The 26,473-nt window shown below is 41.6% G+C and overlaps 1 protein-coding gene across 3 annotated transcripts in view; it reads right to left on the minus strand.

Moving 5' to 3' along the window:
• Positions 1 to 14,196: 14,196 nt before the first annotated feature.
• kcnn3 (potassium intermediate/small conductance calcium-activated channel, subfamily N, member 3) overlaps positions 14,197 to 26,473 on the minus strand; it is a 107,106-nt gene continuing 94,829 nt past the window's right edge. For all 3 annotated transcript variants that reach the window (XM_088998594.1, XM_088998596.1, XM_088998595.1), the window contains exons 8-10: positions 22,019 to 22,146; positions 19,204 to 19,273; positions 14,197 to 15,883 (exon numbers count right to left, since the gene is read on the minus strand). In XM_088998594.1, coding sequence (XP_088854720.1) covers positions 15,497 to 15,883; positions 19,204 to 19,273; positions 22,019 to 22,146 — 585 coding nt within the window. In that variant the 3' untranslated portion in view covers positions 14,197 to 15,496. The remainder of the gene's footprint in view (positions 15,884 to 19,203; positions 19,274 to 22,018; positions 22,147 to 26,473) is intronic.

Raw genomic sequence — 26,473 nt, forward strand, 5'->3', positions numbered from 1 at the left:
ATCATTTTGATGTTTTACATTTTGTTACTGCTGACCTTTATTTTAATACAATTTGTCAAACAACCTCCTGCTCCCTCCTGCCTGCTTTTTGGGATCCGAACCCGCCATCACCACCTCGCAAACCGTGACAACAGCAAAATACATTGATTGACGTGATGGAAAGACGCTACAATACGTCTTTTTTACGGTCAGGAGGCGGTCCTTTTCCAAAAAAAGAAGCACAAAATGGCGACATCCTGTGGCCACCTCCGTTTACACGGGCTGATAAATTCCTTATATGGCGCTCGGACGCCCTCTTCTGGCCTTTTGGCGGCTTTTGGGTGCAACACGAGGTCCCCAGACCAAACTACAGCAAAATACATTGACGTGATGGAAGGACCGCTACAATGCGTCTTTTTACGGTCAGGGGCGGTCCTTTAGTGACGTCACGTCACGGACTTGTCACCAACTCAAAAACAAGACTTCCTGAATATTCAGTGCGAGTCTTAAAACGTAAAATGTAGCTATATGCGGTGGAATCTTTGTAAAATACGCTCAGTAGAAGTCATTTGAAGCCATTTTACAAATTATGGACACAACTTGTCCGGAGACATCGGTTGTCCTTTAAGCCTCAGTTTTTTTATTGGGGAGGGGGAGTCTTTTCACCGGGTGCTCGTTGTGAGGTGAGTTGAGTAGTATTTAAATTAAATAACTTTCTTTCATTACTTTTAGTACATTTTTTTACACCACGTCGCATATTAAACAGTGTCTGCCTCACAATTCTAAAATTCAGGGGTCACAAATCTTCACTCCGGCTATCCACCGTCTACTGTAAATGTCTGCTTGGGTTTATGTGCCATGTGATATGCTAGCGACCAAGCTAGGCATTCTTTCATAAACCGAATAGATGGATTTGTTTACACTATTTCTCACACCTTCGATCAGCCAAATAGGAAACAACAGCACAGATCATGTAAACTCGCCTAACCTTTAAAATTGGCTTCCTTTCTCCCTTCCAGGCGTAACAGCTTCACTTATCTTCAAGCTTTGCGTGTCAGGCAGTATCGTGCATGCACTTAGTGTCGGACAACGAGTCGGTGTGGACTTTACGAGGGCATAAAGGATGAAGGTAAAACAGTCATTCATCATCTGTCGACTGGTGTTGGGCCAGAGGAAAATCGAGCTGCAGGGAGGAGATAGATCGATCAAACTGCCTTGGCAGCCGCAGTAGAAACTCCCAAAATATGAATCATGTTCCAAGGACTGGCGTGATCACACACATATAAACATTAATTTTGGTTAAAAAAAATTCAAATGTAGCTGCAAGATAGTTTATTTAATCACCGTTTGGAGTATTGGAGAGCAAAGTATTTTTTTTATGTGGTGCTTCGAAGTTTGAGAACGATTGGTCGATATGTCCTTTAAGTGGCACTTGTGTCGAGGGCTTTTGGCAACATTTATTTTATTCAGTCATCTCGAGGTATAAACATTCCGGTGCACACATTCACGGTAATTTTAAATCCAAGGCTGACCCGAGATCCATTCTCCTTTGAGAACCGGCTCGTGTTGTCAACAACACATAGTCAGTGACCATAGAAACTGCATATTTTTCTGTTTTGTGAGTGACACACAGCACATGGCGTCACAAGCATCCTGATATTCGTAAAATGAAGCAAATCGTCAGAAAGTAGAACGCGTCATTGACCTCACCATTATAACCTCCGTATAAAAATACGAAGGTGGATGAAGTATCAGAAACAACTGTTTCATCATATTTACAAACACTGAATCTCAAATTAATTGTAACTTGCATTTTTTTTTACATTTTTCTCCATCAATAACAAATACGATACCACACCCCAAAAGTTGGACAATTTGAACAGAAACTCTTCAAAAGTTAACCAAAACTCGAGTTCAATGACCAACTATGCAATAAAAAAACACGTTAACACGAAACTCGAATGTTTCAACACGTTCAAGTTCCATCAGTAACTAAAAAGCACCACTAGGTGGCGGTATCGCTAAGCATGCACTTTGTTGTTCCCACTCTTGAACCTGTGTGGCAACTAGCTTATAAAAAAATGTCATTTTACTTACATGTAGTTTGATTTCTTCGTTTTATGTATGAGTGACTGGGAACAACGTTTAAACGTTATTATATGTACATCATTATATGTACCATAATTATGGTAGTCTGAAACTGGATCATTCACGAGAGCAACTTTGATGTTTTTTTTTTCTTTTGCTAGCTCACCCACATTTTCGTGGTGTAAAAAAATATATAATAATTTATTATGCTAACTCTCCAATGTATTATTATAGGCATGATTTGCGCCACGGCCCGCTCCCTATCCTCCCCGAAATAGCCGCAATCCACTACAGTACATGATCAACTGAGAAAGCTGTAGTTGAACTATTAGATGCAGATGGTAAAAAATAATCTGAGGATTTATTGGAGTTCTGCAGTAAATGGAAACTGATGGAAGTACTGTAAATCTGTTTGACACGTTACATATTCGTATCTTGGTAAACAGAGCATAAAAATAAGGCCTGACTGAGATGTCCAGAGAGAAAGCGACTATATCGGGAGAAGGATGCTGAGCCTTGATCTGCCAAGAGGAAGACCAAAGAGGAGGTTTATGGATGTTGTCACAGAGGACATGAAGGTAGCTGGTGTGAGAGAAGAGGATGCACAAAACCGGGTTCGATGGAGGACAGTGATTCGATGTGGCGACCCCTGACGGGGAAAGCCTAAACGGAGAATAAAAAGGAGGCCTTTGCTTTGCTAGAGATATGAAACGAAAAACGAACCAGTAGGAGAATTGTTAAGAACTCTTGAATGGTTGTGGTGTAAAAATATTTGCATCTGGAAAGCCTTCAAGTGGAAAATCCCAACAAGTGGAAATGCTGCCAGGTGTCTACCCACACCTTATCTCATACATAATAGTACGAAGGAAAAGAAGCACAGTGGTGCTTAGCAGTGAGTGTGTGTGGTTTGCTGAGGACTCCCAGGTAGCATCATGGAAGTGGCAGCAGTAGGAGTTCTGTCAGAAGAGGTAGCGACGCACAACTCCCCTGTGAGATCATTAAAAAAAGCTTTTTCTACCTTCATTATGATTCAACTGTCTGAAAAAAATAGGTCAGTTAAAAACCTCTGCTCACACTAACGTAAGTAATGGTACGTCCCCGCTGCGTGAAGCCAAAGGGATACTTGAGGGGTTTGGGGGGTCAGTGTGGGAAGTTGCCGTTGTCAGGGTGATGATATTGTAATGGTCTGCACTGATGGTAACCAAATTACATCCCGCTACGGCGAGCAAAGTGCCTTCACTCCAGAACTGTGCGCAATACTTGTAAACACAAACAGATGGTATGCGCCATAAAAGATCTCACCTCATTAGTCACTTACGTAGCAACTGGACAGTCAAATACATTAGGGACCAGGGGAGGGTTTTCGATGCAAAACACATCCTTTCCATTGAGGAAAGCCTCAAGTGTACTTTGCTCGTGAAATAAAGGCACACTAAAAAACTGCCGCTATAGTTGTCCATTAATTCATTTTCTGTACTATAATGGCTGACTTGACATAAGGTCACAGAAGGACAAACATTTGCACTTATATCGTGGAATTGAATTTTGAAATTAGGTGGTTGATATCGAGCAAATGTGCTGACTCAGCGGGCATCAATGCAAATGAGAGATACTTCTTTTGCTGATTAATGCCAAGGGATACCACACGTTTGACCTTGCACTTGTACATGTAAAATAACAAATTTCTTTAAATCACTTGTAACTTTCGGACTTTTTTTATTCTTATCAAATGGTAATGACTCATGGTGTCCCACAAGGGTCCGTTTTGGATCCCTGTATATTCCATCCTTCATAAAGGCAATGTTGGCCATAAGGGCTACGCTGATGATATGAAGCACGACTGTTTAATGAAGTTGCTGTGACACTATTTAAGGGATCGTTTCTGCGAGGACGCTTTAAGCGGAAAACTCTGACGTTTATGCATCAGTTCGGTTTCTGTCGCACACATTATTGATGTAAATCAGAGTTGAAGAAATTTTTAACGTGAACAAAGGTGGCAGAGTTGCATTGCAGCACCACCTAGACACTGGACAACATATACACGAGCACATACTCTTGCAGCCTAAAAAAATCAATTCCTGCATGAACCAACCTTTTCATTCAACTACACCATAAAAAGAAACTGGGCTAATTATGTTTACAATAAAAGAGAACTGCTGTTAGTCAAGGCTTCTTCAAATACTAAAGAACAAGTTTCCTTGTCTATTGAAATGATAAAAGCTATTGGATTGGTTTGGCCTTTATTAGTCTTGCAGTGGAGAAATGTACATTTCACAGCAGAAAAGTGATGAAAGTAAGAGGAAAGGAAAGGAAGAAGTAGAAAAACAAAGTGCAGGACCTGCTATAATGGCAGCCACTCTCGTGCCACCATCTTGAAGTCAAAACAACAACAAAAACTAAATAACAATGTGACACTACAAGAAAGTCACACAGTTATTCAATTTCAATCACTTTCTGCAAACACAAAGCCGCAGCATCCTTTGGCGAAAAGCGACTGTCTCAAATGTCCTGTCCCATGTAAATCTGCTTCAATTCCAAGCCGTAACATTTCCACATATGCATCCTCCCAAACCAAAAACAGTGCTGGCATATTCGTGCTGCCGAAAAGTCACAACTGCTCAGCAGTCTCCTCCTTGATGAATGCCTTGGCCAAAAATGCTGAAAAACAATCCGTATCCTTTCCACACGATGCACAACAACTCAAAGTGAAAAAAGAAAACACAAAATCAAGACAAAAACAACACAAAAAAAAGCAAGGCTCGTGAGAGCACTAGCTGACGGCAGCCGACTCGGGCGCCAGATTGGACTTCCTTATTCCAGCTGGTCCTAAGTCACCATGACATTAGATTTTACTGAGCATCTTGATTTTGTCTGCTCAAAGCTCTCAGTGATTCACACTGCATGCGGAGACTACGGACTTTCCTTTCATCATCGCACTTTTTCCCAAAATATGCAGAAATTCACTTCCTTGCAAAATTTAACATGAACACACACACACACGCACACACACACACACACACGCGCGCACACACACACACACACACACACACACACACACACACACACACACACACACACACACACACACACACACACACACACACACACGCACGCACGCACACACACACACACACACACACACACACACACACACACACACACACACACACACACACACACACACACACACACACACACACACACACACACACACAGGTACAGACCTGTACATGTCAATGGAGCTCATTGTCGTTGCTGGGGAAACAGCGGGGGCAGAAGAACATCGGCTTGTTGTTGGTGGAAAGAAAGTCATAGCGCTCATGGGCCCATATGTGCTTGGTCACTCTTCAGAATCATTTGCATGCTGAGTGGTAAATATTGGACAGCTGGGGTTTACAGACGAGGATCTGGAATTGTATTTTACATTGAATTAAAAATGCCAGCTGAAGAAAACTCAGCATGTCTGAATCGACATGCCATAAATTGTGTTCAATCTCCATGTGTTATATTTCCTTTCGTAGGGAGTGAAAGGTTATGCGGCTATATTTCCTGTAGTGTTATGTGTTTAATTTCACCTGCTTCATCTTCTTCTTCTTTTGCTTTTGACTTTTCCCTTCAAGGGGTCGCCACTGCGAATCAGTGTCCTCCATCTTCAGAGGTTTGATTGACGAGGAAGGGGTTGAAAAACTTCTGTTGATTTGGATTAATGAAAAGCAGCTAGCTGGGGACGTTTATTATACATAATATAAGGTATATTATGTGTAGTTTTAAGGCTTTTTTAGTAGAAAATTATGTTTTATGGGCACCTGGAAACGGAATACAGTGAGACCTCAACTTACAAACACTTTATCTTACAAACTTTTCATCTTACAAACTTCAAATTTCTGAAAATTAAACCTTATAATAAGCACTATTTTCATAATACACACCCACCACGGCTGGCGGAGTGATCTTCGGCGGAAGCACACGACCGAACAGCACCAGAGGTTAAGTTATCAACAGTCCTTATGGAAGGTGTCTCTCCTTCCATAAGCCATCAACGACCATCAAAAAGGTAAATAAAACTTTATTTTACAGCACAGTTTATTTCTTTAATTACAGTCGTCATGTAATGTGCCTCTCTTTCCAAACAGCAATTCCGTTTGACCTTCGACCTCCAACGCCATTCCATGAAGCCATCAATGATGTAAATAAACTGACTTTATGATACAATGCAGTGTATTTCTTTCATTGCAATACAATAGCACATTTATTATACATAGAATAAGGTATGTTGTGTGTAGTTTTAAGGCTTATTTAGTTGAAAAGTATATTTTATGGAAACCCGGGAACGGATTATTCCCATTTTAATGGTTTCCTATGGGAATTTTTTTTTAGATACACACTTTTCGCCTCACACACTCTGTCTGGGAACCAATTAAGTTCGTAAGTTGAGGTCTCACTGTATTCTCATTTTTAATGGTTTCCTATAGGAAATTAATGTTTGGAAGACACTTTTCGCCTTACACTTTCTGGGAACCAATTAAGTTCGTAAACTGAGGTATCACTGTATTACCTATACCTCAACTCCACTTTCTCCTGACTGATAGACCACTGCCAATTCAGCTCAAATGCTTCTTTTTTTTCTATCCTCCCGGAGAAATCATCATTGAATGGGGTGTCCTAGTGCATGCAAAACAACCGAAAATCATTCGAAGCTTTGAAGTCGGTACATAGATTACAGCAAGAGAGGCATCGTGTTGATGCAACACATCATCAAGGGAGTGAATGAGAAGCATGGCGGCGGGAAACGCAGGTAACATGTTGATCGTCAGCCTGCTTGTCAAGCGCCGCCGCCGTGCGTTCACACCTCTGTTAACCTTGTTTTGTTTGCACGATACACGGCGGATTTCAATGACACGTTGAGAAATACACCGAAATCAATTTCTTTAGAAAAGTGAGGGAAAATAAAGAATTCATACGTAACAAGAAATGAAATGACGAGCATGCATACGTCAGTTTAACTTTGGGGGTTGGTGTTGAATAGCTTAGAATAGCATAAAAGCAAGTGGACGGCGCTGCTCATTTTGCAAGTAATGGAGTGACTATTGGATAGCATAGAGAGTGATTAAATATTGTAGACCTGCTGTGTTGAAGTATTTCTTAAAGGCTGACTCGGCATTCACCACAATGGTATCATTTTCTAGACTTTGTTTTGAAGGTTTCGTTAATGTTTGCAAAAACAACACTGCCACAGGTTGTTAACTTGATTTTTTTTTTTTGCTGGAAGGAATAAGGGACAAGTCAGGCCATAAAAGATATACTGTAGTCTGAAAATAAGTCATAAAAATGGCTCAAAAATTGATGGTTTCCGTTGAATGGAAGCAGGTTTTGTACCTCTGCTGAATACAAGTGAATGGTGAAAATAATGAGGGCCCTGCAGGGCCAAAAAAATCAAACAACCCCCAAAAAACAAACATCAGCCCATTTTCTTTCTGTATTAGTGGACCATCGATGAGAAGGTTTCTTACAATTTGGATTTGGATTTGGATTTGGATTTGCCTTTATTAGTCTCGCAGTGGAGAAATTTACATTTCACAGCAGCAAAGTTATGAAACAAAATGAAAGTAGAAAAGCAAAACACAGGAGCTGCTGGAAAGGCAGCCACTCTCGCGGCGCCGTCTTGAAGTCAAAAGAACAAAAAAAAAAACTAAATAACAAATAACATGACAACACAAAGACACAGAGAGACATTCATTCTTAAGCACTTTCTGTACCCTCTTTGTAACATAAAGCAGCATAAATTTTGAAGGTTTCGGACGTTTCGCCTCCTATCCAAGAGGCTTCGTCAGCGAATAAAGTCTGACTGGTCGTATTGGCCCTATTTATATATCCCTAGACAGATGTATTAGTGGACGTGGAACAAAAAAATGAGGTGCTATATTTTCTGGTGTACATAAGGCGCTCCGGAGTATAAGGCACACCCCAACGAATTGGATTGGATTGGATTGGATATGCCTTTATTAGTCTCACAGTGGAGAAATTTACATTTCACAGCAGCAAAGTGATGAAAGGAATGGAAGTATTCATGGAAAGTAGGAATGGTGTATTTTCAAACTTTTTCCGCATATAAGGCGCAGTGGTCTATAAGGCACAGCGTCAATGAATGAAAAAGTTTTCCAAATATATTATATAAATATATAAATGTTTTCCAAATATAAGCCACACCACATTATAAGGCGCTACATTAGAGGCCGAGGTTACGCACTACTTCTACTGGGGGGAAATGGAGTAGGTGGCTGCTGACAGTAGTTGCAAGACCTCTTATGGCTCAATATGACTTCACATATAAGGCGCACCAGCATCAACTTTTCAGGAAAATCAAAGATTTGTACCTTATATACCGGAAAATACGGTGAATGTTCCCATGCTGAGAAATAAACAAAAAATATGGCAATTAAAGTTGTAGATGCGGTGTCAAGTTTGTAAAACCACTTCAACACTTATTATTTATTTATTATTTACACTTGTTATTTTCTTGTTACACTAAATCTAACAGTCATTAATCTGCTGTATACCAGGGGTGGCAAATGCGTCGATCGCGATTGACTGGTGGTGTAGACAGGTCCCTAATCGATCGCGATGGGCTTAGAGGGAAACAAACAAACAATATATATATATATATATATATAAAACAAACAACAATATATATATATATATATATATATATATATATATATATATATATATATTGTTGTTTGTTTTATATATATACAGTAAAGTCTCGTTATATCGATATCGGATATATCGATAGTCCCAGTTATATCGATACTATTTCTATGCACGCACGGAGAAAATTACATGCAAACAGGGTCGGATATAGCGATAGTCCCGGTTATATCGATATTTTTTCGGACTCCCTTGAATATCGATTTAACGAGACTTTACTGTATATATAAGGAGCGTCAGCGCAGAGCGCCGATGCGTATGTGGAACTGTTGCGGCTTGGAATTGAACCAGATTTATGTGCAACAGGAGATGTGAGACAATCTCTTTTCCTCAATGGATGCTACAGCTGCGTGTTTGCTTTCAACATTTAGCTTGTAGTCGACGTGCACATTCCACCATGATATCCCTGATCCACTGGTGGAAAGACGCTTTGATCCTCTCCTCTTTCATCTAGAACTGCTTCATGTCATCACAAAGAGGGTACAGCAAGTCCTGAATAATGAATGTCTCTCTGTGTCTTTGTTTTGTCATATTGTCTCTATGCTGTCATATTATTTGTTATTTAGTTTTTTTGTTCTTTTGACTTCAAGACGGCGCCCCGAGAGTGGCTGCCTTTCCAGCAGCTCATGTATTTTGTTTTTCTACTTTCATTCCTTTCATCACTTTGCTGCTGTGAAATGTAAATTTCTCCACTGTGAGACTAATAAAGGCAAATCCAATCCAATATATTAAAAAAAAAAAAAAAATCCTCGTCTCACCCACCATGGGTGGTGTCTGTCCCCATTTCAGCTCGGGTCCTCTACCAGAGGCCAGGAAGCTTGAGGGTTCTGCGCAGTATCCGTGCTGTTCCCAGCACTGCGCTTTTCTGGACCGAGATATCCGATGTTGTTCCCGGGATCTGTTGCAACCACTCGTCGAGTTTGGGGGTCACTGCCCCAAGTGCTCCGACCACCACAGGCACGACTGTCACCTTTACCTTCCAGGCTCTCTCCAGCTCCTCTCTGAGCCCTTGGTATTTCTCGATTTTCTCATGTTCCTTCTTTCTGATGTTCCCATCACTCGGGACCGCTACATCCACGACAACGGCTTTCCTTTCCCCTTTATCTATGATAGTCCCGATATATCGATATTTTTTCGGACTCCCTTGAATATCGATATAACGAGACTTTACTATATATATATATATATATATATATATATATATATATATATATATATATATATATATATATATATATATATATATATATATATATATATATATATATATATATACATTTAAATGTTTCAACTGCACCCTATGACTTTCACAAAAAAGTGTTTTAAAGGACAACCGACGTCACTTTTTTGTTTCCTAACTGACATCAGAAAAACGTTTTATAGCATCTAAAATACCCAAAACACGCACTATGATATTTTTATTCAAATGCAAAACACCAATAAAAATGAGTTAAAGTGTCCAAAATCTGCAAAAAATTGAGCTGCGAATTGGGCATTTTCAGAAAGTGCCGTCCCCAGTTCGTGACGTCACGCCAAGACGTCTTGATTTGCTGAAGAATCAAAACAATGGCTTCAGATTCGGAGAATATGCTTTCTTGTTACACATCCAGTTATGAATAGGATTCAAATAGTTCTGAAGAGGAAAGCATACGTGTTTGCAATCGATTAAAGAATTTATTCCGTGACATTTTGAGGCAACATTGGGGGGAAATGTCTCACCCAAAACGAGGCAGAAAATGGCCACCGAGCTCCTGTGAGGAATTAATCAGCCCGTTTCCACAGGCTGATAAATTCCTTACATGGAGCTTGGACGCCCTCTTCTGGCTCTTTCTGGTGCAACACGAGGTTTTCAGACCAAACAAGCATTGACGTGATGGAAGGACTGCTACAATGTGCCCTTTTTTCAGTCAGGGGCGTTCCTTCAGTGAAGTCACATACGGACTCGTCACCAACTCAAAAACAAGACTTCCTGTCCTTTAAAACTAAATTGAAGCAAAGTAAAATAAATAGGATGTTATTAGGGGTCTGCATTTCCAGCTTGCGACGAGACACGGAAAAACATTAACAAATATTATTTGTTTTATATACAATTCATTGATTGTACTTGCAAATAATGGGAATCCGGAGCACCATTTTAACTCATTCGCTGCCATTCCCGAATTTGTTCCGGTTTTGTTTTTTCTTGCAGGGTGCCGATAAAGCGCTGGTCAAACCTTTGCATTTTCCTTTTGTCCATGTTAGCGTGCTGTCACAACTTCAGCTGTTGTTAAAGCGCTATAGAAGCCAATATGTATGTATTGTATTGTATTTTGTACAGCTGCCTTCATTTCAAGCTCAGATACCTCCAGACCCATATTACATTCCACAGCAGCAAGGTTATGAAAGGAAGAGGAAAGAAAGAAGTCGAAAAACAAAATACAGGCACTGCTGCAAAGGCAGCCATTCTCACAGCGCCATCTGTAAGTAAAAAAACAAAACCTAAATAATATACTACATATAATAATAATAATAGTGTATTGTATTGTATTGGAGGGGCGGCCCGGTAGTCGAGTGTTGAGCACACCGGCTTCACAGTGCAGAGGTTGGTGGTTCGCGTCCCGGTCCGGCCTCCCTGTGTGGAGCTTGCATGTTCTCCTCTGGCCCGTGTTTCCTCCCGCATTCCAAAAACATGCATGGCAAGCTGATTGAACACTCCAAATTGTCCCTAGGTGTGACTGTGAGAGTGACTGTTGTATGTCTTTGTGTGCCCTGCGATTGGCTGGCAACCAGTTCAGGGTGTCCCCTGCCTTGTGCCCGAAGACATCTGGGATAGGCTCCAGCACCCCCCGCGACCCGAATGAGGAATAAGCGGTACGGAAAATGGATGGATGGATGTATTGTATTGTATTTTATACAACCACCCCCATTTCTAGATCACATAACTCCAGACCCATATAACTTGGGGATTAACTCTTTTTTTTCTGATGAAAGAAGATCGTGTAAGGTTTCTAATGCTCGATTGAATATTTATATGTAGTGTCAAAACTCAATATTCTGTGGGTCCTGAAATTCAAGTCAATAACAAAAACCCCGGCACTGAAGTGGACACATCTTTGCACATCGTCTGGCAGGGAATGAGTTAAGTAGATACGTGTGAGCTACGATTGTTGTCACGCTGCAAAAATGCAACCTGGTCAAGTCTCGGTGAAGGTCGACAGTGATTTTCCTTTTCACAAACACATAAAACTCTTGCTTACTTTTTTATTTTTCTGTTTTGTTCATCTCAGGGGCTGTTATGGCTGTTACTCCTGGCATGCGTGAGGAAATGCGTGCGGTAACAGTTCGATCGCGGGAAATTGGTTGATTGAAGAGTAGGCGATACGTAAATACGAACACACTGAAAACAGTTGGTTTGTCATGTTATAGATATATACTTTATTGATGCTCTCTGATAAAATAAAATTAGAAAATAATTTCAAACTTAGACATTCCTTCAACGCATTATTAATATACAGTAGATAGAGTTGTTATGACGAACGAGAAGAATACCATAATCATAAAAGATATCAGCTAGAACCCAGTTTGAATCTGAATGGTAGAAAAAACACAAAGCGATACAAAGCTAGTCCAGGAATTAACAGCATACTATACAATTATATTCAGAACCTACGTAAGTCAGTATTCTGGCCACAGCGTGTCACTCTCAGACACTTTTCCTTCCGCATTGTCCTGCAATTCCACGAGTAGGCCTTCAAAAACATTTTTTTTCTTCCTTTGTTGCAGTCCTCCTGTCAACCTTCATCTCTCTGTCACTCTCGCTCTCTCTTTACGAGTTATTTAGTCATTATTTCAAGAGTATTTCCTTCATGGCCATATATCCTTTATAAGGTTTATTTGTGTCTGTCAGTTGTTTTTAAAGCGGGCGTGATGTAAGACGCCCCCCACCCCTACCCCCACCCAGTACTGTTCTTCGTTACTCCGAACAAGTCCATGCCTGGATTTTCACAGTTATTCCCTTGGAAAAAATATATCATCAACATGTCCATGATGCTTCCTCCTCTGTTATGTCCCCCCCTCCCCCGGTGACAGAACCTTTCCCTGCATTTTTATTGGAGTGCATTTAGGAGAGAGCACTTTGGTTGTTGAAGTATTTTGTGTGTGTGTATGAATGTGTGTGTGTGTGGGTCTAAGTAGAGGTTTTATGCGACCGAGCAAGCTCAAGCATACATTCATGTGAACAGGGAGTTGTTTTGCTGCGAGGAGGGGGTGGGTGAAATGACAGTACAGTACAGTAGTTTCCTTCTATATGATGGTGCACATGGCTGCATTACAGGGAGGGGGCGGGGGGTGTCCCTCAGTCGACAACATAGTTGGTGCGTTGCCACGGCGATAATGTAGCCCACATTTGTACCAGTTGTGGCCGATCAGGGGTTGGAAGGCCTTTGCGCAGGTCTCAATAGGATCAAATGTACTGATCTCATATGTACCACATAAATTGTAAGATTGCCTTTTAACTATATTATATGCCATTTCTTTTCTCTTCGTTTGTTCAAACCCGAGTCATGAGAAGTTGGTCGGGTTGCCTCGGGAAGAGCATCCGGTGTGAAAATTGTGCCATACATACAGTATCATGTCATTTTCTGTGGCGACCTCTGTCAGAGGAGGGTTGGCGTTTCTTTTGGTTTTAAGATTAGCGTTATTTTTTTAATCTCAGTTTCTCTGATAATCCGGTAATGTTTGGGTATAAATAACACAGCATTGATTCATTATACTTTACCACCAATTTGTGTTACTTTGGTTTCGTTTTTTGTTTATTGCAGTCATTGTAGTTTGGAACTTGAGCCGGAAAAAAAACTGATGCTAAACTGTCCTCAAAATATTTATAGAACTCAATCAAATTCTTCCTCAAGCTTAGAAATCACTTTTGTTGTATTTACAAAGCCTTTTAACCATGAAATGATCGCTGTCATTTGTGCAGAAGATTAAAAAAAAATCCTCCCAATGTCATCCGTATTTGGCAAGTACGTGACATCACATCTCTGGATGCACAAAGTACATGTACAGTTTAATTTAAATCAAGGCCGAAATGCGCCATGACATAGATGTGACCTCACACCCGTGCATTTGCAATCCTTGCTGAGTTAGCGGCGTTTGGTGGATTACGAGTGTCACAATTCGGCTTTGGGAATCTCAAACTCGATGGAAATTTTGACATTGCTTTCTTGCTTCACGGTGACACCCCTTTGACTCCTGGCAGTAGAGGCTCGAGTGTTATCTCAAGGGCTTTGTGAAAGTGTATGTGTGTCTGTGTGAGTGTGCAATGTGTGTTTGTGTGCAGCGCATGCCACTGTTTTATTTCGTTTATTTATTTTTTTAAATAAATCCCATTCGTATTGATCTAACCTTCTGTTAAAGGGATGCTTGTTATCACGCAATTAGCATTCTGATAGAAAATACATCATAAGGATAAAAAGTCATGGTCATTAATTCCTGATGAAAGGGCACGGAAAGCGAAGGGGGTGGGGGTCAGGGGGATAATGAGGGGAGGAAGACAGAGAAGGGGGGGACAGGAAGAGGGCGATAGAGTAGAGAGATAGAGGAAAAAGAAAGAGAGACAGGCAGAGGGAGAGAAACTAAGGGAAAGCGTGAGAGGGTAGGGAGAGCGAGAGAAATAAAGAGAAAGAGAGAGAGAGAAAGAAAAGGAAGAGAGAGAGAGAGTAATAGAGAGAAAGAGAGGGCGATAGAGTAGACGGAGACAGAAAGAGAGAGAGGGCGAGAGAGAGAAACAAAGGGAGAGGGTGAGAGGGTAGGAAGGAAGAAAGAAAGAAAGAAAGAAAGAAAGAAAAAAGCGAGAGAGATAGAGAAAGAGAGGGCGATAGAGTAGAGACAGAGAGAGAGAGAGAGAGAGAGAGAGAGAGAGAGAGGGTGAGACAGAAAGAGAACAAGAGAGAGAAAGAAATAGAGAGAGGGCGAGAGAAAGACAGAGAGAGAGAGAGAATAAGAGAGAAAGCAATCGAGAGAGAAAAAGAGAGAGAGCGAGAAAGAGAGAGAAGAAATAATGAGAGAGGGGGAGGACAAGAGGGAGAGAAAGAGCGACAGTGTTGAGACACAGAAAGAGAGAAAGAGCGAGAAATAAATACAGAGAATAAGAGAAAGAGCGAAAGAGAGAGAGAGAGAGACAGTGTTGAGGGACAGAGAAAGAAAGAGACAGAAAAGGAGAAAGATGGAGCGAGAAAGAGAGAGAAAGAAAAGAGAGAGAGAGAGAGACAAAAAGAGAAGGAGAGGGCAAGAGAGAGAGGGAGCGACAGAGTCTTGAGACAGAGAGAGAGAGTAAGAGAGAGGGAAAGAGATAAAAAGTGAGAGAGATAAAGGCTTTTTCTTTTTTCTTCTTTTTTTTTCATTGAGAGTTCGCATAATTAGTCCTGGTGATTTCTCCTCCTCCCAATCCCATTTCTATTCTTCCTAGCGCCATTTCTCACCTTCTTGACGTCCTTCCTCTGCCCCCCACGCACTGTTTCCAGTCTCCATTCTTACTAAATTTCTCCCCCCACCCCACCTTCGCTCTAAAAAAAGGGACCGCTACCTCCCTAAAAGTGTCATCGCTCACACCGGCGCTCCCTCCCGCTTCCACGACTTCTCCCCGTTGTCCCATCTTCATCAATTAGAGAGGCTCATTTGTCAGCGCGCCCATTCTAGGTGATCGGGGGGGCTCTTCCCTGCGTTTGTCCTCTTCTGGGCTGTCTCAGCAGGTGGAGGCGTTGCCGTTCGGGCTGGGATCCGAGCTCCCCACTGGATCGGGCAAAGGGGCCACCGAAGGGGCCGGCGCGGTGGCAGGCGCAGAAACAGTCTGCGTCGATACTGGCATGGCCGTCGCTGGCATGGAAATGGCGGGGGAGACCGGCACCACTGTGCCTGATCCCGCTTCCCTTCCATCCCTGGAGTCTCTTTCCCGGAGGAGGTGCACCAGGGCGGCGTGCTGGGCGCCGAGGGTGGCCGAGAGGTGCGCCGGTAGGGCGTTGAAACCGGCCGTGAGCTGCTCCACTCGTTGCTCCAGGGATAACATCTGCCGCTCCAGGTCCTCACTGCGGTCGTTGAGCTCCGACATGAGTTCGTACATGACGCTCTGCATCTAAAGGGCGACAGATGAGACGCTGGGTGACTCGTGAGGAAAATATGACGTAGAGTTCGGGTTTTGCTTTTTCTTGCTTGGGTGTTGATAAAGCACTGGCCATACTTCTGGCAATGTTTACCCTTCCACAAGGGGGCAGCATTTCCCTTTTTTTTACCGTGTTAGCGCTTTGTTCCAGCTTCAGCTGTTGTTAAAGCGCAATGTAAGCCAATAGGTATGTACATACGTGTCGACTTACCGGTATACGTTTTCCTTGTTTTTTTATCATTTCAAATAATGTACGGGGTTCTATAACCTTTACACGAAAAAAAAAAAAATAGTCAACCGATCTTTCAAAGACCATTTTGGCTCAAATCCACTCCTCTCTTTTCGCAATTGCTGGTAGCCAATGACAATGCTGCCGCCTTTCGCTACTATTGTCTCATCAATTGTGTTCTGTTTAGCTGGGTTGATAGCTTTTTGCATCAAGTGTACAGATGGCTTGTGCGGGTTATTTGTGGAGCCTGATTGATGGGAATTTTAACCTTGCAGTCTACACTTTTGAACTATCAAAGTTGAAACAAGTCCAAATTTCACTGTTTTCTATGCATTGTGTCACACTCTCTCTGTCGTCTGCCTGTCTATTTAATGTTGAAACCATCTCCCCTGACTGCTGCGTTCTTGACCAATCACGTGGCTTTAACCGAAGACGCGGTGCGGGGAATAGACGACAAAAAATGTCGGCAGCCATTTTCTTATTTTCGAGAATGGCTTCACTCTCTCTCTGTCTGTAAACTCCCCCACACTGCCGTGTTCTTGACCAATCACCTGGCTTTAATCGACGATTGGGGCGGGGAATAGAGGACCAAAACAAGCCGGCAGCCATTTTCTTTTAGGAGAACGGGCTAGTTCGCGAACGACACATCACTAATTGTGGCAGCTCCGTGTGTATCCCGAAAAATTGTTCATATGCCAAGGTAAAATTTTCATTTGCGCATGTGCAATAAACTTTCTGGGTTGCTGGTGTTAATGTTTTTGTATAGCGTACTACAACTTTTATATGGGAATTATAATCATTTATAAGGGCAGCTATTAGCCAAGGGTGACAGGCATGTATGTATTGCATTGTATTTTGGAAAGCCGCCCTCCTTTCATGCTCATATAACTCCAGACTCATTTAACTTGGGAATTAATTTATTATTATTTTCTGATGAAAGAAGAGAGTCTAAAGTGTCTTACACTGCACTGAATGTTTATGTAGTCCTAAAAATCAATATTCTGTGGGTCCTGGAATTCGAGTGATAATGACAAAAACCCTGGCACTGGAATGGACACATTTTTGCACATCTGGCAGTGAATGAGTTAAGTTTTTGCAAAGGGGGTCAGATTTGGTTTGGTAAAAATGTAGGGGGGAGACAACCTTGGTGGACGTTCTTTACATACGACAGCAATTAATTTGAAGAAATTTCAGCCATCCATTCTGATTCACATTTGCTTTTTTATTTTAATTTAAGCTATCTTAACTCATTTGCTGCCATTCTCCAATTTATTCGAGAATTGTAAAGTGTGACGTGGAGCGAATTTGTTCAGGTCTTGGTTTTTCTTGAGTGGGTACGGGTGGGGGGGGGGATAAAGCGCCGGTCAGACCTCTGGCAATGTTTTTTCCCCTTCAACAAGGGGCAGCATTTGCCTTTTGTACAACTGCCCCCATTTCAAGCTCAGATAACTTCAGAACCATATTAGGAATTAACTATTTTTTTCTGTTGAAAGAAAAGAGTCTAAGGTTTCTTAAACTGTATTGAATGTTTATGTTGTCCTAAAACTCAATAATCTGTGGGTCCTAAAATTCGGGTGACAATGACAAAAACCCTGGCACTGGAGTGGACACATTTTTTCAAATCGTCTGGCAGTGAATGAGTTAAGCATGTGTTTTGGTTCATTTGAAACATGAATATCAATATGATTGACCACAGGCTGCATTTGGCCCCCTGGGCTGTACTTTGGACATACCTGCCTTCGTACAATGACAAGACAATGTAAAAAATATGACACCACTCCAGTCATGAAGCTGATTTCACTCATAGACAAGCGACTAAAAGACCCCCGACTACTCTCTACTATTTCTCAGTCTAATCTTGTTACCAAAAGGACAATATCGTGTTGAGTTTGAACTTAACAGAGAGACCCCAGAAGAGGTTTCGAAGGAACAGAAGTGGAAATAGGCCGCCCGAGAGGAGTGAGTAAGTCGGAGATGGAGAGGAATAAAGAGGAGGCTGGAGGGAAGTCTCTGGAACATTGTGAGAGAACGGAGACTGAAAGGAAGGACTGCACACCCGCGCACATACACACTCTTATGTGATCTTGCGCGCTCACTCGGACACCCACACGAGAAAAAAAAAGAAAAAAACACTCCTCTCTTTTCACCTCACATTCCCACTCAGTCATCCCGTGCTTCATAACACCAGTTCTGGTTGCTAGGGAGAGACAAACAGGCAGATTGTCATGGAAACGGCCCAATTTAACTCACTCACTGTCAGGCCAGGTGCAAAAAATGTGTCCAGTCCAGTGCCGGGTTTTTTTGTAATTTTCACTCAAATTTCAGGACCCACAGAATATTGATTTTTAGGACTACATAAACATTCAATGCAGTGTAAGACACTTTTGACTCAATATTCAATTCAGCGTAAGAAACTTTATACTATCTTCTTTAATCAGAAAAAAATAGTTATTTCCTAAATTATATGGGTCTAGAGTTATCTGAGCTTGAAATGAGGGTGGCTGTACAAAATACAATATACTGTAATACATATTGATTTACAGTGTATAGCGCTTTCACAACAGCTGAAGCTTCAGGAAATAGTCTTCTGCTCCCCCCAATCTTAGAGCCGGGACCGATCAAAGCAGAGGACTGGCACCGCCACCTCTGGACATTAGGGATATTTATATCGGGTCAGCGCTACCAGCAAATCTTAATTAGCTGACGAAGGTTTTCGGATGAGTAGCGAAGCGTCTGACATCTTCAAAGAAGTACGGATGACAGCTGAAGAAACCTTTTCATCAACAGCGGAAGCTGTAACAAAGTGCCAACATGGATGAAAGGCAAATACTGCCCCCTTGTGGAAGGGAAAAACATTGTCAGAGGTGTGAGGAGCGCTTTATCGGCACCCCCGCATGAAAAAACAAAACAAAAAAAAAGCCGAATAAATTCAGGAATTACGCTCCACGTCATGCTATTCAATTCCCGAATAAATTCGGTAATGGCAGTGAATGAGTTAAAAAAAAAAGGGGGGCGTGGGTAACAATTTCAAATGAGTTAATTCACAGAGGCTCTGCGGACTCACCTTGGAGAGGTCCACCAGCGTGTTGGCCTGGTCGCTGAGTTTCCTCTGTTCCATTTTCACACTGCGTAATCTACCCACACAAACACACACGCACACACACACACACACACACACACACACACACACACACACACACACACACACACACACACACACGCACACACACACACACACACACACACACACACACACACACACACACACACACGCGCGCACACACACACGCACACGCACAGGCACACGCACACACACACAATGAGATGCAGGGACAGCCAGCCATCCAAAGTTGCAGCACAGTGAGTACACAGTAGTCAAGCGGGGAAAGTTAAATCCCGACGGGCTATGTGACAACAAACTGCTTCAGGGTCACCTTGGCCCCTTTTCACCTTTTGTTGCTCCCCCACGCCGTTTGTTCGGATGCGTGAGTGTGCAAAAACATTCAGTCACATCGTGTGCTGTCCCTCTCTGACGACTTTGTAAATCATCGGGCAAAATATTTCAGCTCCGTCGGAAACCGAGAGCTGTGCAGGAATAAATAAGAGTGGCCTTTAATATGATGAGACCTTGGGAATAATGAGGCCTTTGGGGAAATAAATGAAGGGGAATACAATTAATTTTTATAAATAATCTCGCCAGGCAATTATAAAGAAGAGCCGTAGAGCAATGACTGAGGTGTGCTCGCTCTTTATGATCAAGTGCTGAGAGCTCATATGTCAGCAAGTTTCAAAATGAGCAGCATTGGAAAGATGGCTGCTGTTCAAAATCTTGTTTTTGCAAAGCTACAAAGGATCCAGAAAGTCTACACACACCCTTGTTCACGTGCAACATTTGCTTTTTGCGATCCATTCATCCAACCATACATTATCTGATCGGGTTTATCCACGCGAGGCTCGGGTGCTGGAGCCAATCCCAGCTGACTTTGGGCAATGGTTGTGGGGACACCCTGAACCGGTTGCCAGCCAATCGCACAGTACACGTAATCATAATAATACATTTTATTTCTATGCTTATAATCACATTGAGTAAATACTTTAGAGCAATCTATTACCCTAACATATGTTTTTTGGGATGGAGGAAACCGGAATACCCAGAGAAAACCCACATAGATGCGGGGAGAACATGCAAACGCCACACACTTCTGCCCTGTGAGGTGGATGCGCAAACCCATCAACATCATTATTTAGTTTTTTTTGTTCTTTTGACTTCAAGACGGCGCCGCGAGAGTGGCTGCCTTTCCAGCAGCTCCTCTATTTTGTTTTTCTACTTTCATTGCTTTCAGAACTTTGCTGCTGTGAAACGTAAATTTCTCCACTGCGAGACTAATAAAGGCAAATCCAAATCCAACCACTAGCATTTTTGGGAAGATTTAGAATAAGATTCTTAACTTTATACATGAGATTAGATAGCTTAACTTTATACATGATAAATGGACATACACTATATAACCTGTATGATTACCGTATTTTCTGGTGTATAAGGCGCACTGGAGTATTTTCAAAAAATTCCATATATATATATATATATAAGGCGCACCAGACTAAAGGGCACATCTACAATGTATGAAAACAGTTTTCCCAATATAATATATAAATGTATACATTTTCCAAATATAAGGCACACCACATTATAAAGAAGTAGAGGCTGGGGTTACGCACAACTTCTTCTACAAGCGGAAATTGAGTCTGTGGCTGCAGACACTAGTTGCCAGGCCTGTTGTGGCTCAATATTACTTCACATATAAGGCACACCGGCGTATCACGTGCAAGGTCATCTTTTGAAGAAAATCAAGGCTTTTTGGTGCGCCTGAGACACTGAAAAATACAGTAATTTTACAATTATTTATATAGTATTTTCTGCACTATAAGGCACACCGGATTATAAGACGCACCTCCAATGGATGACTTATTTTAAAACCCGGGACTATCGATATATCCGATATCGATATAACGAGACTTTACTGTATAAGGATTTCACCATCATTTTCCATTTTTATGTCAAAAACCAACATCGAAATTGCAGAATAGCATGTGTGATATTTTTTGCATTTTTATGAGCTAAAAACTATTCCAATGTTTTATCAGAGTGGATCACAATACAATAATCAATTTAATGTTCAGAAATTACCAATCTTCCTTCATTAAAACTTTTATATTCCTGGGTGGTTTTCATGGAATGTTTTGGCCTTAAAATCTTCAGAATTATTTTTTTCCATCTTTAAAACCCGCCTCAAAACTCTTTGGCATTTGACTCAGCATGATTCAGACTTGATCTTAATTTAACCCCTGGTGGTTTCTACTATCTTTGTGGCTGCTTTATTTACTGTATGATAGCTGTCCATTTTAAGCGCTTTGTTGCAGGTTCAGCTGTTGTTAAAGCGCTATATAAACCAATAGGTATTGTATTGTATCATATTGTATTGTATCATATTGTATTGTATTGTATTGTATTGTATTGTATTGTATTGTATTGTATTAAATGGACCTTCATTCTATTGAAAGCAACATTGTACACAGTGGCGTTATGGCACCTGATTGCCTATTTCAGCCTGGTCATCCCGTATGAGGGAAAATCCCTCCACCTGCCAGAACGAACGACACGCTTGTATTACAATCAGTGCATTAGGTATGATGACCAAAGTCTTGGTCACGGAATGAGGCCTGTCCATCACCCAAAACTGTATTTGACTGGATGAACTTTCAGCCAGTGATGATGATTCATTGAAGTCGTGGGTGGATGGAACTGATTTCAAAGGTAGCGTCATCGTGCGCATATGTGTGTGTGTGAGTGGGTGTATGTTAGTTGTGAGTGCTCTCACTGGTGAATAGCCTGCAGGAACTTCCGCTGGTGTTTACGAACTCTGGAGTGGTCGATCTTCTTCATCAGCTTGGTGTGCTTGTAGATGAGCCAAGTCTCCCTCAGCACGTTGGCCGCCGCGTTTTTTATCTGCGCCCAGACGACACACGCAAAACACACAAGCAAATGCATATTCATGAGCAACAGGTCGCCATTTTACAACAGATTTGTTTGCCCTTTGCTCGGTTATTTTGATGGAAGGGGGTGGGGGGTGGGGGGAAAGACCCTTAAGCATTCTCCTTTTTCTTCAAGGATTCCCTCATCATATTACACACACACTTTGCCTGCCAAAGCTTTCTTTTCAAGCGCAGCACATAAACAGCTCGTTCCTTGGAGACTTTTGGCAACGAAACCCAAGCGGAGTCTCTTCCCCCCACCACGGTGTGCCACAACATATCTTAGAGCAGCTCAAAATGGCCTGCATCACGTTGGCTGGGTCTTTCCTGTGATCCACAACGGTGGTTTATTAAAACCAATCATTTCTCCACATGTACTGGCCGAAGGGGAAGAGCGATTATGTGAATAAATCGAGATAGGATTGCTAAAAAAAACAACAACAACAAAACTGTCATGAGAACTTAGCAATGTTAAGTAAAAAAAGGAAAAACGACATTGGAGGAATAGACATGGTACACTTTTGTGGACTTAACCCTTTGAGGGAGAGCGGTTAATACGGTGGACCTCTTATCATGTTATCAGATTACAGGTTATCACGCAGATGTCAAAGTCAAGACCTGGGGGCCAAATCTGGCCCGTCGCATCATTTTATTTGGCCCGCGAAAGCAAATCAAATTTGTGAAATTTCATGATGTTTGCTTGTCCGAACTGAAATTTCAAACATTGCGTGGATAATCCTACTGGACCCTCCGCACCCTTCCCACCACCTTTTCCAGCTATTCTCCTCAGGCAGGCGCAACCGATCCATGCGCACTAAATCCAGTAGACATTTAAACAGCTTCTTCCCCCATCGCCATTGATGCTCAAAACAGTAACCCGAATATAACTGTTGAGTGCCTCTTTGCAATTTTTAATGATGATACAATACAATGATGATACCGCAGACAAATTCATTGTGTGTTCAACATACTTGGCAATCAAGATGATTTTGATTCTAATTCTGAAATTGTCCCACATAAACTACAATAACAGTCATTATTTTTGACTTCAAATTTGAAGTAAAAAAAACTAGTTATTCATTAATTTGTTATGCACCTTATATTGTGGAATGCTTGGTTGGCCGAACACGTGTGACCACAAGGCCAGTACACAATGGAGCACAGAGAATCCGGGGTCAATTTGTAGTGAACAGACCCAGCCTGTTAAACTGTCCTCCTCGGGTAAGAAATCTAGCCTTGGGCGGAAGGTAGTATTTGGTACACTCCTGCACAAGAAGATATCATTAGCCAGGTTACAAATCTATCAGTTCATGGAAAGTCCACTCATTAAAATGTCTATGTTCCATTGGTTTATGGATGCTGGTGCTTGTACCAGAAGGGTGTCCATGGGACATACAGGGGTTTGGTATTTAAATCAAGAAGGGAGCGTTTTACTAATGTATCACTTGAATCTGCATGTACTCTCAATAAAAAGCTTGACAGAGGTCGGGGGTCAGCCGAGAAGCGCACACGAAGTGGTTTCATGAAAATTGCGCCCCTTGCTGGCAGCTAAAGACAGTCTTCCTGCGTTCGAGCCTTTGTTCAAAGTGTCCGAGCAAATATGTCTGACAATACATATGTGGACTTCTCCAAATTCATAACGTCCATGAGAGGAAACCGTAACTACAATCTGGCCCTTGAGTTATCATTTTTTTGTGCATAGTTTTAAATTCGACAAAATAAATGTTGAATGTTGCCATATTTTCAAAATATTTCCTTTGAAAAATTATAAGAACTGTCAAAAAATAGGCCCATTAAATTATTCAACAAATGTGGTCGACAACTACCACATTTTCAGTCATACAATCGGCCATAGTTGTGGAAATATTCGTGGCACAGTTTACCAGTTGCAGGGTATTTTTCTTCACAGTTGCGAACATCCGAATACCATTCAGGTTTTTGTTATACCATTTCCCTGCAATTAAAACAAGAGCACATTGGATTTAATGTTGTGTTTCGTGACACAATTTAACCATCGGCGACTGTACCGAATGTCTCACGAGTGAGCAAGTGTGACAGATTTTAATAAAAGGTTGCCGCGTAATTACAAGAAAAACCAAGTGTAGCAGGGGAAAGTAAAGAGAAGCAGGGAATGTATTAAGGACATAAATTGAATGAGAGACTTCAAAGCGAAGCTGAGCGCTGAACAAAGACCAATTATACCCCCCTCCGCACCCCCTCCCAAAACCCCTGTGTGGGGAGCACAAAAGACCCCGTCAGCGCGACTAATCAGCACCCAACCACTGCAGTCGACCTCAACACACGCGCACACACACACTGGCCTCCTGCATGTACTTTTCAATGACACGCAAGCCACAAAAGATACGGGAGGCCAAATTAAGAGTTCAAGTTTTATAACTGACCCCCCAAACACACACAAACACACGCACAATTGGCAAATTAAAGCTGTAAGAGAACATCCAAGCCCAATTTTACTTTATTGTATTGTATTGTATTGTATTGTATTGTATTGTATTGTATTGTGTTGCAGGATTTGACACATAATGAAGCACAGCATGATATTGCTGCCCCCGGGCATTCATCTTGTCATGTTATTCTTGACTGTGTTTCTTCCATAATGTGTGATTTTATTTGATTGTTTCCGTCAAATCAGATTATAGTCTATATCCCAGGGGTCTCAAACTCAAATTGACCCGGGGGCCGCTGGAGGCAGAGTCTGGGTGAAGCAGGGCCGCATCAGGATTTCCACAAGAAAATCACAGATAAAACATTCCAACGTTCTCAAAATCTTTATTTTTAACACACAAAAAAATGAATTAAATGAATAAATGGGAAAATGAATAAAAATAAATTAACCAGTAATAAATAAATAAAATAATTATAATGATCATAAGGCAGATACAGACGACAGAAAAAAAATATGGAAAACTAATTATTTTAATAAAGTTTCAAATGTCTGTATTCAAAGTTCTTACTTTCTTAAATAAAGAAAATATTGAACATGAACTAATATTGAACATGAACTGTCCTAAACATGGCTTCTCTTGCCTACTTGTTCAGCTCCACACACAAGTTTCATTCATAACAATCATGCGGGCCGCACTAACATTAATCTTTCATGTCAAAGTGGGCCGCAAAATATTCTTTCGGGGGCCGTAGTTGGCCCGCGGGCCGCGAGTTTGAGACCCCTGCTCTATCCCAAGGGTGCTCAATACGTCGACTAGTCGATCTCCAAGGTACAATTGTTCGATCGCATGACAAGGTGATGTGACATTGGCATGAATTGACATGGTACAAATAAAGTTGAGTTGTTTCCTATAAAAACTAGACGTCAGCCTAGCAGTGATCCCTTCACTTGATTGATACAGCAGACAACCAATCAGATGACATCTCATGATTAGATACACTGCGTGCTAACGGCTAGTTAACAAGCTAGCTACCATCCCAATTTTTTGCTCGTTTTTTTCCTCCTAAACGTAAGATAGGGTATAAAACTGAGTGGGGGAGCTGGACAAAGTAAGAAGAAAAAAATTATCCCTTTCATACGGAATAAAATTAGGACTTTTTTCATGATGACATTTTCAAAGTGCTTTTTGTCTTGTCTGCTATTTATCAGAGTGAACTCAGGTAATGGCCAAAAAAATACACAATTATGTTGTGTTGTGCAACAAATGTGGTTATACATCAAGTGGAAAAATCTTCAATATATTTCTGAATAAATATAATGGGTAGATCACTTGGTCATCTCAAAAGTAGTTGCTCGATGCAATGCCATCGCAATGTAATCTTCATAGGACCTTTAGAATCAGACAAGATGCTGTCATGATCTGGTTGGCGACCAACGGGGGCGCTGTCGGCCCCGCCTACACCTGCACAGGTGCTGGTCGTCCCGATCAGATTGGCGACCAGCGGGTAGCGACGTCAGCCCTGCCTGCAGCCTCGCAGGTGCTGGTCGTTTAATCATTGACATTTAAAAGAACACCCGGCACGACCATCCGGTGCCGGTTCATTGTTTGTTTGCCGCTTGGTTGCTGCATGCATTGTGTACGTGTTTGTTTAACCTTGGCGGACTTTTACTTTTGGTCTTCTTTTGCTACTTTGTATTTTTTCCATTCAGATGATTTTGATGTTTTACATTTTGTTCCTGCTGACTTTATTTTAATACAATTTGTCAAACAACCTCCTGCTCCCTCCTGCCTGCTTTTTGGGATCCGAACCCGCCATCACCACCTCGCAAACCGTGACAGATGCAATGCATACCGGATATCTTAAAGGACAACCAACACCATTTTTTTGTTTCC

This window comes from Hippocampus bargibanti, linkage group LG06, assembly GCF_051943395.1.
Source record: "Hippocampus bargibanti isolate YZ-2025 linkage group LG06, ASM5194339v1, whole genome shotgun sequence".
NCBI classification, from domain to species: Eukaryota; Metazoa; Chordata; class Actinopteri; order Syngnathiformes; family Syngnathidae; genus Hippocampus; species Hippocampus bargibanti.